General features: G+C 40.9%; 1 protein-coding gene across 1 annotated transcript in view; it reads right to left on the reverse strand.

Moving 5' to 3' along the window:
* Positions 1-14,020, reverse strand: part of GSDMC (gasdermin C) — a 39,246-nt gene that overhangs the window by 813 nt on the left and 24,413 nt on the right. The window contains exons 5-13 of the mRNA XM_025394580.1: positions 13,717-13,822; positions 11,617-11,661; positions 3,667-3,789; positions 3,076-3,117; positions 2,832-2,861; positions 2,510-2,536; positions 1,399-1,538; positions 960-1,089; positions 424-497 (exon numbers count right to left, since the gene is read on the reverse strand). Of these exons, the coding sequence (XP_025250365.1) occupies positions 424-497; positions 960-1,089; positions 1,399-1,538; positions 2,510-2,536; positions 2,832-2,861; positions 3,076-3,117; positions 3,667-3,789; positions 11,617-11,661; positions 13,717-13,822 (717 nt within the window). The remainder of the gene's footprint in view (positions 1-423; positions 498-959; positions 1,090-1,398; positions 1,539-2,509; positions 2,537-2,831; positions 2,862-3,075; positions 3,118-3,666; positions 3,790-11,616; positions 11,662-13,716; positions 13,823-14,020) is intronic.

Consider the following 14,020-nt stretch of genomic DNA (forward strand, 5'->3'; position numbering starts at 1 on the left):
ATGCATATAAAGGTACGTATTTATATGTACATATACTTGGAGAGAGAAAAACAGAGAAATTAGCAAATCATAACAGTGTAACTAGAGCAGAAGTAATTAGCAAATGGTAACAGTGTGAGTAGAGCAGGAATATTATATCCCCTTAGTCCTCAAAGTCCTGTGCTCCCATATGGCTATTTTAGACCATTGGGGAATGCTGCAGAGATTGCCATGGAAGCTAAGACCCTCCTGAGGGAGGCTCATACCCACTGGACCAGGTGTCCAGAAGGACACTGCAGCTAGGGATTTCCCAGTGGCCACCGTTGGATAAGGACTCCCCTCCCAGCATAAACCTGTATCATCTCTCTTTCCTCAGAATCTTTCTTCTTACCTCTGGTTCCCTCACCCTCTTCCCTGAACTTCTGGCCCCTGGGAAGTTCTCACCAGTTCCTGTTGCTGAAGCAGGATCCTCATCTCCACAGAACAGGCCAGCAAATCGTGTTGGATGTCATTCAGCACTGAGGGTGGAGGACATGTGGGGAAAGACAGTAGTGAAGAATCCAGATTTTTCCTCCCACCATAAAGCAGGAGACTCCCTGAGAGAATAACTCCAAAGTAGAGGAATAAAACCCATTAGACTTAAAGGTCAAGCTCCCTGCCCTGGGAAGCCCTTCAGAATGGTCTCCAGGATGCTAAATAAGAGGGACCAGAGGATGGGATTCAGGGGCTGAAGGCTGGAATCACCCACCTCCAGTGATCTGTGGATAAACATAAACTGGTGACTTCCTAGGCCTTAAACTCATTCTGTATCATATGGCAGGTTATCACAGTGAGCCCTCTGACCTTAGAGAGAGCGGTGATGTAAGGACGAAAGATCATGGCATTCAAAGGGCTTTGGACACATGGCATCTAACACAGCTTTTTGGGGGTCTGGGGACCAAACTTATGATTCTCCCATTCTTCCCTTTAATTAATCTTACCCATTATGGCTTCAAGGAGATAAAGAATGGGGTCCTTTGGGTTAAACCATGCACGGTTTGAATCCTGTTGAAGTTTCTTTAGGATGGCACCACCAGGGCCATCCAAATGACCTGAGCTGTCCAATTCCAGCTATAGAAGACAGGTATTATTGTTAATAAATAATACTAATAACAGTAACATTATATAATTTTCCTGTGTCTACTGGTGATAACCAAGGGGTAGGGGTGAGGGTTCTCTACCTTCTACCGGGGTTTCCAAGCAGCCTCAGTAGTGGGGGTGGCACTTTCTGGCCCATTGTGCCCGGCGCCAGAGTCCCGAGCCTTTCTCATTCCCCTGGCATCTTGCTTATTCTTCCTCCCCCCTGTAACTTGGGAGTCATATCTCCTAACCAATCCCATTTACAGCTTACCAGACCTATGCAACTGTGGAGCCCCTCACCATGTCCATCAGGTCCTGTAGAGCCCCTCTGTCTCCGAGCATGGCCAGGATACTATAGAACACGACATCCTGAACATCCTTTGAGAGCTGAGCCAGTGTCTTTATTTTCTGGAAAACCTCCTCTTGTAGATGCTTGAAATCTGCTCTCAGGCATCATCAATGCCAACCAGAGAGTGGGGCAAGTATTTGATTAGAACATCCTTGAAATGATAGCCTGTTTGCATGAATATGAGCCAAACTCTTCTATCCCTTTCAGCTACTAACCAAAATTGTCTCTGCTAATGGCACACTTGAGCTCTGTGGATAGAGCTGTCATAGAAGCTAAAAAGATGGACAATCCAGCATTCTGAAAAGAGGAAATAGGATACTGGGAGCAGAGATTGAGATTTTGAAAAGACATCATCACTAATGGAAGATAATGACAAAGTGGTCATTTCTAGGACATGTCAGGAATACTGTAAAATCTAGCACTGGGCTTTAGAGGCGAAAATCTTAGGTGCTCTGGAATCAGTTTCCATATTGGTTAAATGGGATGCTATGAGGATTAAAAGAGTTTATGTAGGCCAAGCATGGTTGCTCACACTGTAATTCCAGCTCTTTGGGAGGCTGAGATGGGGGGATTGCTTGAGGCCAGGAGTTCAAGACCAGCCTGGCCAACATAGTGAGACCCCATCTCAAAAAGCAAGAGAGAGACAGAGTTTATGTATGTAAGGCACTTGGCACATATAGGCTGCCCTTATTATCAGGCAACTTTGCCAGTATCCTCAAAGTCTATGAAGAATTAACCATGGGGTGGATGTTGGGGGCCCTCTATTTCTCCCAGGAGGCATCAGGTGCCCTCAGGGTGATCTGCTTGGGATGACAGATCACTGGATTGGAAGCTCCAAAGAGGCAAGAATTTATGTCTGTTTGGTTCACAGCCATAACTTTCAAGTTCAGAATAATGCTTGTTGTCCAATAAGTCCTCAATAAACGTTTGTTTGTTTCATGAGCAAAGTGTAAATTTGGAAGTGGATCTAGATTTCTGACTTGCATGGAAACCACCAATTTAGGTGCTCAGATTTGCAGCTCCCACCCAGAAGCCCCAGGTTTCCCCTTAATAAATACTTACTTTGCCAGAAGGGTTCCTCTATTCTTCCTAGAAGGAGAATCAAGTCATCATCTCACTTCCTCATCCCCCCAAATTTGCTTTTCAGATGTTTTGGAGGGTTCTGCTCTCCTACCACCTCCTCCCTCTCACTTAACTTCTTCCTGCCCCCATCACCATTCATCCCTCCACGTTCTCAGCCTTTCTGGATCCTTTCCATTCCATATGACCAAGAGCCAGTCCCTAGGGCAGTGGTGGCAAAGGCAAGGCAGGAGCAATCTGCCCTACTTACCCCATGTGTGCAGGATGGGATCCCCACCACCACCTCCAGCAAACTCACACTCACCTACTGGGAGAATGCAAACTTGTTCATATTCTAAAAAGAGAAATGAAATTCCTCACCAAAGAGGCTCAAAGACTGGATTTCTCCAGTCTTCTGCCTTTCTTTCCCTGAACCCCTCTTCTCTATCTGTTCCAGCCCTTTTCCCAAGGGGCCAGACTCCAAGACCTTGGGTAATAGCACCAAAGGCAATCAGGTGAGTTTTTGTTGTGCAGATTGTCCTGGGAGGGGAGGGCCAGATTCCACTCACTTGGCAAATGCCCTCTCAAAAATTTCGGTTTCAGAAATAGCTCTGGAAAGAGAAAGAAAAGTGTTTACTCACCAAACGTTAGTCTACCCCTACTTTTCCTCTTCTACTTCTTTCCCTCTTGGTCTCACCTCTAACTCCTGTATCCTCCCCTTATTTCCCACATGTACCATCAGTTCAGTTGAAAAACTTCCCTAGAGAGATGGATCCCCAGGCAGCCTCTCTCCCCAACAGACTCACACCATTCCCAATGTTCAAAGGAGAAAGCCTGGTTTCCCTGTGGCCCCAGGGGACAGTGGCTCAGTCAGAGGAAGGGGTCAATTGCAGGAAATGGAGGAGCCTGATTGGGGGAAAGTTCTCTGTGGGTCTGTGTGGGCTGAGCCCAAGCAGGGCTCTTGTGGGAATTCAAAGGGGGTCAGGGATCAGCAGTGCCTCAGTTCTAGGCAAAAAAAACTGCCAGAGGAGGATGAGCGAGATGGTACAATAGAAGCCTACCTGGTTCATACACCCCACACAAACACCAAATTTTAACAACTGTCTGCACAAAGAAAAGCACGATCATAGAAGCAAAAATCAGGTGAGTAATCACAGTACCTGGTTTTAACTTCATATCTTTGGGCGAGGCATTGAAGAGGGTTGGAGAGATAGTATGAAATGATGGTAGCCACTCCTCACTCCTCGCAGCACAGGAGACTAGCCTCTGGGAAATTTTGTACTCTTGGGAGAGAGGGAGAGCACAGTGACTGGGTGAAAAACTTTACATTGAACTCAGTACTGCCTTGTCATAGCAGAGAGCAGAGCCAGGCTGGGCTCAATCAGTGCCAGTGCACAAAGGGAAAATTTGGATAAGACCCAGTCAAAGGGGAATTGCCCATTCCTTCTTTCAGAACTCAAGTTTCTTGGCAAGCCTCACAAATGCCAGCCAGAGTGCTCTGGAGTCCTAGGTAAACTTAAAGGTCAGTCTAGGACAGAAGGACTGCAATATTTAGGCAATTTCTAATGCTGAGCTGGGCTCAGAGCCAGAGGACTAGAGTGACATGTGACCTAAAGAGATACCAGCTGGGGTGACTAAAAAAAGGTGCTTGTGCTACCCCACTCCCAACCTCAGGCAGTGCAGCTCACAGCAATGAAAGTGTTTCATTCCTTTTGTTTAAGTGGAAGAGAGTGAAGAGTAGAGAGGATTCTGTCCCACATCTTGGATACCATCTCAGCAACAGTAGGATAGGAGACTAGGTAGAGTTGTGAGGCCCCCGTTCCAAGCCCTAGCTCCCGGACATCTCTAGACACCCCTGGGTGAAAAGGGAACCTACTGCCTTGAAGGGAAGAACACAGTCCTGGCAGAATTCATCATCTGCTTAATAAAGAACCACTGGGCCCTAAATAACCAGCAGCAGTACCCAGGTGGTATGTAGTGGGCCTTGGGCTCTGAGATGTACTGACCAAAGTTGTGACCCAGCATATTCCCAACTGTGGTGGCTATGGTGAAAGACTCCTTCTATTTGAGAAAAGCAGAGGGAAAAGTCAAGAGGAGGCTTTGCCTTGCATCTTAGGTACCAGTTCAGCCACAGTGGTGTAGTGCACCAAGCAGGCTCTTGGGGCCCTCAAGATCAGGTCTAGGGTCTTCAACAGCATTTCTGGACCTGCCCTGGGCCAGAGGAGAGCCCATTTCCCTAAAGGGTGAGACCCAGGCCAGACAGCATTTACCACGAGCTGACTGTTGAGCTCCTGGGCTGTCAGCAAACATGCAGTGGCCTGGCAGAACCCCTCATGGGCCAGTGGTAATGGTGACCACAGAGAGAGCTTCTCTACCTGTGAAAAGGGGAGGGGAGAGTGGGAAAAACTTTGTCTTGTGATTTGAGTGACAGCTTAGCAGTAGTAGAGTAGAACATAAGGTAAATTTATAAGATTTTTTACTTCAATCCCTAGCTCCCAAACAGCATCTCTGCACTTACCCAGGTCCTGGGAAAACTCAGTGCTCTGAAGGAAGTGAAAAAACCTCGCTGGTTTTGTCACCTGCTGATTGTAGAGCCCTAGGGCCTTGAGTGAACACAGGTGGCAGCCAAGTAGTGGTTACAGCAGGCCTTTGGTGAGACCCAGTTCTGTGCTGGCTTCAGGTCTAACCCAGTGCAGTGCCAGTGGTGGTGGCCACAGGGGTGCTTGCATCACCACACTCCCAATTCCAGGTGGCTCAGCAGAGAGAAAGAGAGACCCCATTTGTTTGGGGGAAAGTAAGGGGAAAAAACAAGAGTCTCTGTCTGGAATTCCAGGTAATTTTTCTGGATCTTATGCAAGACCACCAAAGCAGAACTTCTATGAGTCTAAAACAACCACAGAGATATTAAACAGGAAGTCCAAGTCCCTTTGAATACCTGGAAAGCCTTCTCAAGGACAGGCACAAACAAGCCCAGACTGAGAAGACTACAATAAATACCTAACTTGTCAATGCCTAGATACCAAAAAACACCTACAAGAATCAGGATTATCCAGGAAAACATGACCTCACCAATGAACTAAACAAGGCACCAGGGACAAATCCTGGGGAAAAAAAGAGACATGTGACCTTTCAGATAAAGAATTCAGAATAGTATTTTGAAGAAACTCAAAGAAATTCAAGATAGTATGAGAAGGAATTCAGAATTCTATCAGGTACATTTAAAAAAGAAATTGAAATAATTAAAAAGAATTAAGCAGAAATTCTGGAGTTGAAAAATGCAATTGACATACTGAAGAATGCAAGAGAGTCACTTAATAATAGACTTGACCAAGCATAAGGAAGTATTAGTGAGCTTGAAGACAGCCTATTTGAAAATATACAGTCAGAGGCACCAAAAGAAAAAAGAATAAAAAGCAATGAAGCACACACATATGATCTAGAAAATAGCCTCAGAAAAATGTGAAAGTTGTTGACTTTAAAGAGGACATAGAGAAAGAGATAGGGTAAGAAAGTTTATCCAAAGGAATAACATTAAGTAATTTCCCAAACCTATAGAAAGATATCAACATTCAAGTACAAGTAAGTTATAGAACACCATGCAGATTTAACCCAAAGCAGACTACCTCAATGCGTCTCATAGTCAAAGTCTCAAAGATCAAGGATAAAGAAAGGATCCTAAAGCAGCAAGGAAAAAGAAACAAATAGCATACAATGAAGCTGCAATATGTCTGGCAGCAGACTTTTCACTGGAAACCGTACAGGCCAGGAGAGAATGGCATGACATATTTAAATTGCTGAAGAAAAAATCTTTTATCCTAGAATAGTGTAACTGGCAAAAATATCCTCCAAGGATGAAGAGAAATAAAGACATCTCCAGACAAACAAAAGCTGAGTAATTTCATCAACACCAGACCTGTCTTATAAGAAATGTTAAAGGGAGTTCTTCAGTCTGAAAGAAAAGGACACTAATCAGCAAGAAGAAATCACCTAGAGATACAAAACTCACTGGTAATAGAAAGCACATGGAAAAACATAAACATTATAACACTACAATCGTGGCATGTAAACTACTCAAGCAGAAAGACTAAATGATGAATCAATCAAAAATAACAACTACAACAACTTTTCAAGACATAGTACAATAAGACATAAAGACAAACAACAAAAAGTTAGAAAGTGAGAAGGTAAAGTGTAAAATTTTTATTTTATTAGGTTTCTTTTTGCTTACTAGTTAATTTGCTTATGTAATCAATGTTAAGTTCTCATCAGTTTAAAATAATGGGTTATGAGACAGTATTTGCAACTCTGACAGTAACCCCAAATCAAAAATCTTACAATGGGTACACAAAACATAAAGCAGAAAATAAAACACCACCAGAGAAAATCACCTTCCCTGAAAGGAAGGCCAAAAAGAAGAAAAGAAGGCCACAAAACAAACAGAAAACAAATAACAAAATGGCAGGAGTAAATCCCTATTTATCAACAATAGCATTAATTGTAAATGGGCTAAACTCATCAATCAAAAGATGAAGAGTGGCTAAAAGGATTAAAAAAAAAAAAAAAAAAAAAAGATTCCATGATCTGTTGCCTACAAGAAACACACTTCACCTATAAAGATACACATAGACTGAAAATAAAGGGATGGAAAAAGATATTCTATGCTAAAGGAAACCAAAAAAAAAAGGCAGAAATAGCTATACTTATGTCAAACAAAATAGATTTCAAGACAAAAACTGTAAGAAGAGACAAAAAAGGTCATTATATAAAGATAAGGGGGTCAATCTAGCAACAGGATATAATGATAGTAAATATATATGCACTCAACACTGGAGTAACCAGATATATAAAGCAAATACTATTAGAGTTAAAGAGAGAGATATTATTAGAGCTAAAGAGAGAGAGAGCTAAAGAGAGATTCTTAGAGCTAAAGAGACAGTAATAGGCGAAGACCTCAACACCCTACTTTCAGCACTGAACAGATCTCCCAGAAAGAAACTCAAGAAAGAAACCTGAGACTTATTCTGCACTATAGAACAAATAGACCTAATAGATACTTACAGAACATTTCATCTAAAGGCTGCAGAATACACATTTTTTCTCCTCACCATATGGATAATTCTCAATGATACACCATGTTAGGTGATAAAACAAGTGTTAAAACATTCCAAAATATTGAAATAATATCAACCATCTTCTCTGACCACAATGGAATAAAACTAGAAATCAACAATAAGAGGAATTTTGGAAACTATACAAATACATGGAAATTAAACAATATGCTCCTGAATGACCAGTGGGTCAAGGAAAACATTAATAAGGAAATTGAAACATTTCTTGAAACAAAGGAGAATGGAAACACATCATACGAAAAGCTGTGGGACAAAGCAAAGCAGTACAAAGAGGCATATTTCTAGCTATAACTGGACAAATCAAAAAAGAAGAAAAATTTCATTAAAAACTACCTAATGATGCATCTTAAAGAACTAGAAAACAAGATCAAACCAAACCCAAAATTAGAAAAAAATAAATAATACAGATCAGAGTAGAAATAAATGAAATTAAAGTGAAGAAAACAATACAAAAGATCAATGAAACAAAAAGATCAATGAAACAAAAAGTTGGTTTTTTGAAAAGATATACAAAAATTGACAAAACTTTAGCCAGACCAATAAAAAAAAATGGAGAGAACGCAAATAAATAAAATCAGAGATGAGAAAGGAACACTACAACTGACACAGCAGAAATTTAAAGGGTCATTAGTGGCTACTATGAGCAACCATATGCAAATAAATTAGAAAATCTAGAGAAAAAGGATACATTCCTAGACATATAAAACCTACCAAGATTAAACCATGAACAAATTAAAAACCTGAACAGATCAGTACTGAGTAATGAGATTGAAGCTGTAATAAAAAGTCTCCCAGTAAAGAAAAGCCCAGGACCTGATGGATTCACTGCTGAATTCTACCAAACATTTAAAACGAAATATGAATACTAGCCTGACTCAAACTGTTCCAAAAAATAGAAGAGAGAATACTTCAAAACTCATTCTATGAGGCCAGTATTACCCAGATACCAAAACTAAATGAAGACACATCAAAAAAAAAGAAAAGGAAAAAAAACCCTATAGGCAATATCTCTGATGAATATTGATGCAAAAAGTTTCAACAAAATACTAGCAAACTGAATTCAATGAAACATTAACAAGGTCATTTACAGCCAGGTGTCATGGCTCATACCTGTAATCCCAGCATTTTGGGAGGCCAATGTGGGCAGATTACTTGAGCTCAGGAGTTTGAGACCAGCCTGGGCAACATGGTGAGACCATGTCTCTACAAAAAATACAAAAATTAGCCAGGCATGGTGACACAGGCCTGTAGCCCTAGTTACTTGGGGGCTGAGGTGGGAGGATCATTTGAGCATGTGAGGCAGACGTTGCAGCGAGCCATGTTCATGTCACCACACTGCAGCCTGAGCAACAAAGTAAAACCCTGTCTCAAAAAAAAGAAAAGATTCATCATGAGCAAGTAAGATTTATCCCAGGGATGCAAAGATGGTTCAACATACGCAAGTCAATCAGTGTGATACATTATATCAACAGAATGAAGTACAAAAACCATATGATCATTTCGATTGATGCTAAAAAGCTATTTCACAAAGTTTAACATCCCTTCATGATAAAAAACCCTTTAAAACCCAGGTATAGAAGAAAGATACCTCAACATGATAAAAGCCATATATGACAGAGCCACAGCTAGTTTCATACTGAGTGGGGAAAAACTGAAAGCCTTTCCTCTTAGATCTGGAACATGACAAGGAAGTTCACATTCATTATTGCTATTTAGCATAGTGCTGGAAATCTTAGCTGGAGCAATCAAACAAGAGAAAGAACTAAAGGGCATCCAAATTGGAAAGGAAGAAGTCAAATCATCCTTGTTCGCAGATGATATGATCTTATATTTGGAAAAACCTAAAGGCTCCACTAAAAAAACTATTAGAACTATTAGAACTCCACTAAAAAAACTATTAGAACTAAAAAACTATTAGAACTATTAGAACTAAAACTATTAGAACTGTATTCCTCAGTAAAGTTGAGGAATACAAAATCAACATACAAAAATCGGTAGCATTTCTATATGCCAACAGTAAACACTCTAAAAAAGAAATTTAAAAATTAATCTCATTGACAACAGGGATAAAATTAAACACCTAGGATTTAACTTAACCAAAGAAGTGAAAAGTCTCTACAATAAAAACTATAAAACACTGATGAAAGAAATTGAAGAAGACACGAAAAAAGTGAAAAGATATTCCATGTTCATGGATTGGGAGAATTACTATTGTTAAAATGTCCATACTCCCCAGAGCAATCTATAGATTCAATGCAATCCCTATCAAAACACCAATGACATTCTTCACAGTAAGAAAAAAAAATTCTAAAATTCATATGGAACCACAAAAGACCCAGAATAGCCAAAGCTATCCTCAGCAAAAAGAACAAAACCAGAAGAATCACATTACCTGGCTTCAAATTAAACTGCAGAGCTATAGTAACCAAAACAACATGGTACTGCCATAAAAGCAGACACAAAACCAATGGAACAAAATAGAGAACTTAAAAACAAATCTATGTACCTACAGTGAACTCATCTTTGACAAAGGTGCCAAGAACATACAATGGAGAAAGGACAGTCTTTTCAATAAATGTTGCTGGGAAAACTGGATATCCATATCCAGGAGAATGAAACTAGACCCCTATCTCTTACCATACACAAAAATCAAATCAAAATCATTTAAAGATTTAAATATAAGGCCTTAAACTATGAAACTACTAAAATAAAACATTAAGGAAACTCTTCAGGACAATGGTCTGGGCAAAGATTTCTTGAGTAAATAACCCACAAGCACTGGCAACAAAAGCAAAAGTAGACAAATGGGATCACATCAAGTTAAAAAGCTGCTTCACAGCAAAGGAAACAATTAACAAAGTGAAGACACAACCCGCAGAATCGGAGAAAATATTTGCAAACTACCCATCAGAGAAGGGATTAATAACCAGAATATTTAAGAAGCTCAAATGACTCCATATAACTAAATCTAATAATCTGATTGAAAATGGGCAAAAGATGTGAGTAGACATTTCTCAAAAGAAGACATACAAATAGCAAACAGACATATGAAAATGTGCTTACATCATTGATCATCTGAGAAATGCAAATCAAAACTACAATGAAATATCATCTCAGCCCTGTTAATATGGTTTATATCCAAAAGACAGGCAATAACACATGCTGGGGAGGATGCAGAGAAAAGGAGACTCTCATATGCTGTTGACAGGAATGTAAATTAGTACAACCACTTTGGAGAACAGTTTGGACCTTCCTCAATAAACAAAAACTAGAGTTACCATATGATCCAGCAATCTCACTGCTGGGTATATACACCAAAAGGCAGGCAATCAGTATACCAAAGAGAGATTTAAGAACAAACAAACCATGTTTGTTGCAACACTGTTCATAATAGTCAAGATTTGGAAACAAACTAAATGTCCATCAACAGATGAATGTATAAAGAAAATATCATCCATATACACAATGGTATACTATTCACCCATAAAATAAAGAATGAGATCCTATTATTTGTAAAAACATGAATGAAACTGGAGGTCATTATGTTAAGTGAAATAAGTCAGGAATAGAAAGACAAACATCTTATGTTTTCACTTACTTGTGGGATGTAAAAGTCAAAACAGTCAAACACATAGAGATAGAAGGATGCTACCTGAGACTGGGAAGGGTGGTGGGGGGTCTGGGGGAGAGGTAAGGATGGTTAATGGGCACTTTTAAAAAGCTAGAAAGAATGAATAATACCTAGCATTTGATAGCACAACAGGGTGACTACCGTCAAAATAATTTAATTGTACATTTTTTAAAAACTGGATTGCTTATAACATGAAGGATAAATGCCTCAGGAGATGAATACTCCATTTTCCATGATGTGATTACACATTGCATGCCTGTATCAAAATATCTTGTGTACCTTATAAATATATATACCTCCTGTGTACTCACAAAAATAAAAAAATAAAAAGACCAGGCTTTGGAACTCACCATCTTGAAAGGTTCTCTGTTCATCATCATCTGAGATGAGAATGGCTGAATGGAAAAGAACTTCCATTAGGAGAGTTGAGGTTATTCCTGCCTGAGTCTTTCCCACAGCCCCAACCTGGACCAGGGAATTCCTTGTATCAAAACCACTGGGATGCCTGTTAAATCTGGCCCCTGGCCTCACTCTGTGCCTTCTGAATCACTTTGAAGGGTGCCATAGAACCTGTATTTAAATAAGCAATTTAGGTAATCATTTTGCCATCCAACATTTGGAAATTACCTTGATAGAGTAAAGGAACTCAGCTCCCTTTGACCTTCACTAGGTAGGATTGCTTCCTGCTGCCCTTTTCTTACTGACCTGCCTTACTTACCACTCTCAATCTGACATCTTCTCGGATGATTTCACATTCCATGTAGAGAAATATGCTGAAGTCTGAAACTCACCTAACACTAAAGTGTAAGTGTTCAACAGGGGAAAGAGCCTATGAAGAAGACAAAAAGGTTGTATAAGGGTTGAAGAGTGTGAACTGAATGAAGTTAGAGGAAAAGCTAACCTCACAGCAGTGACTGCAAGTCGTGTTCTGACTACTAGTGGGGACAGTGGCGCTCCTCTATGTCAGACGTCTCATGTGTAAAATGGAAATGAGATCTTCTCTCCCTAGCTGATGCAAGGAATGGAGATACATGTCCAGCAATGTAACTGACACCAATTCATCTTCACCCTCTCCAGTTCATCAGGATCTTTCCCCTAGCCTGAGAACAGGCTCAAGTCTTCACCATCTCGTAAACTCCCTTTCCAAAGCTAAGTATCCTCCTTTAGTTATCTCCTCCTCCCACCTATTGTCTCCTCACAGCCAACTTCCTTCAAGAACCATCTACACACTGGTTCCTCACTTCCCTTCTTTGCATTCACACTTCAACTACTGTAGTTTATTCTCCAATGAATCTACCTGGATTCAGTCACCAATGAATACTGACTTGATTCTATCTGGATACTACCACATCATGTTTTGTGGGGTCTTCTTTTACCTGACCACATCATTCTTTGTTTGTTGTTGATGACGATGATATTTTGAAACTACAGCTCCTTTTCTTTTCCTTCTATGTTAAAATCATCTTATCATTCACCATGACCTTTGGTAGTGCCACCATCTCATGGTGCCCTCCGCAGGAGTCTCTGACCTTTCCCAAGAGTGGGAATCCCATTCTCACCCCTTCTCCTCATTAGAGAGCTGCTTTGGATATGGTCAGTCTTTCCAGAAGCCAGAGTCTACTAACTGAAAGATTGGAGAGAGTTCAGCCTCATTCTGTCTATGGCCACTGATGGGAGGTAACTGACATCAGGACATTCCCTTGACCATGTTGCAGTGAGGATACTATAGGCAGTAGAGTGTGAGAGTGTGTGCGAGAATGAGGAGCTGAGCTTGATCTGTATTTGAATGAGCTCTAGCTGGGACTCAGCATTTGGGAAGGGAGAGAACAAGGACTGTGAGAGCCGGTTGTGTTCCCAGCATTCACCATCACACCCAGGTATGCAACTGACACAGATGCTTCTGCCCACATGGAGTCAAAACCCAAAGTGTGTGTGGTCAGGAACTGTGCATTTTGAGGCTGATGAAGGAGGGAAAGATGTAGATAAAATTCAGGCTTATGTTCTTAGGGCATTGTGTGTGCAGTTTTGTTTGTGATTGTGATGTTGTTATCTCATAGGACCTTAATATGGGATTATGGGTAAGCTTGGGTAATTCTCTGTGACTGAAGAGTTGCTGAGGGTACTTAAGTGAATAAGGATGGTTAGGAGTAGGGTTGGAATTTGCCCAGTGCTAACAACACTCCAAGATGAACAAGTTGGATTATTTTGCATGTATGAGGCTGTCTCTGTATCTCCCAGTAGCAGCATTTCAGCCAGGCCATGCTTGGAGGTACCTCTGTGTGGTAAGATGGGTGTGTGCCCTGGACAGTAAGAAATGTGCATGCTTCTCCTTGGATAGGCAGAGCAGCAAAGATTGCATATTATGGCTATTTTCCTCTCGCTTCTCTCTCAGGAGAAGCAGACACCCCCCTCCACCGCCATCTGCCTTGCTGAGCTCTGCTTACTCCCACCTTTCTCCTTGATAACCAGCTGTTTTCTCTTATAAGCCATCACCATGCCCTTCTGCAGAGTCAGCGCCTTCTTCTTCACTCTGAGACTCTCTCCTTGGCCTTGACCCTGGGGAGAGAAACCAGACAATACAGTATTAAATGTATGTAATTTTAAAGGTCAGATGGCTCTAGAAAGCTCATGAGGAAAACCACCAGCATTCCCTGCTCTCATCCTCCCTACTGCTGACTTGTGATTTCCAATCACTGCTCTTTCTTCCTTGTTTCATCCTGTGCTCATCTTCCCATTTCTCAATTTCATGTTGAT

The sequence above is a fragment of the Theropithecus gelada genome, chromosome 8, assembly GCF_003255815.1.
Source record: "Theropithecus gelada isolate Dixy chromosome 8, Tgel_1.0, whole genome shotgun sequence".
NCBI lineage: Eukaryota > Metazoa > Chordata > Mammalia > Primates > Cercopithecidae > Theropithecus > Theropithecus gelada.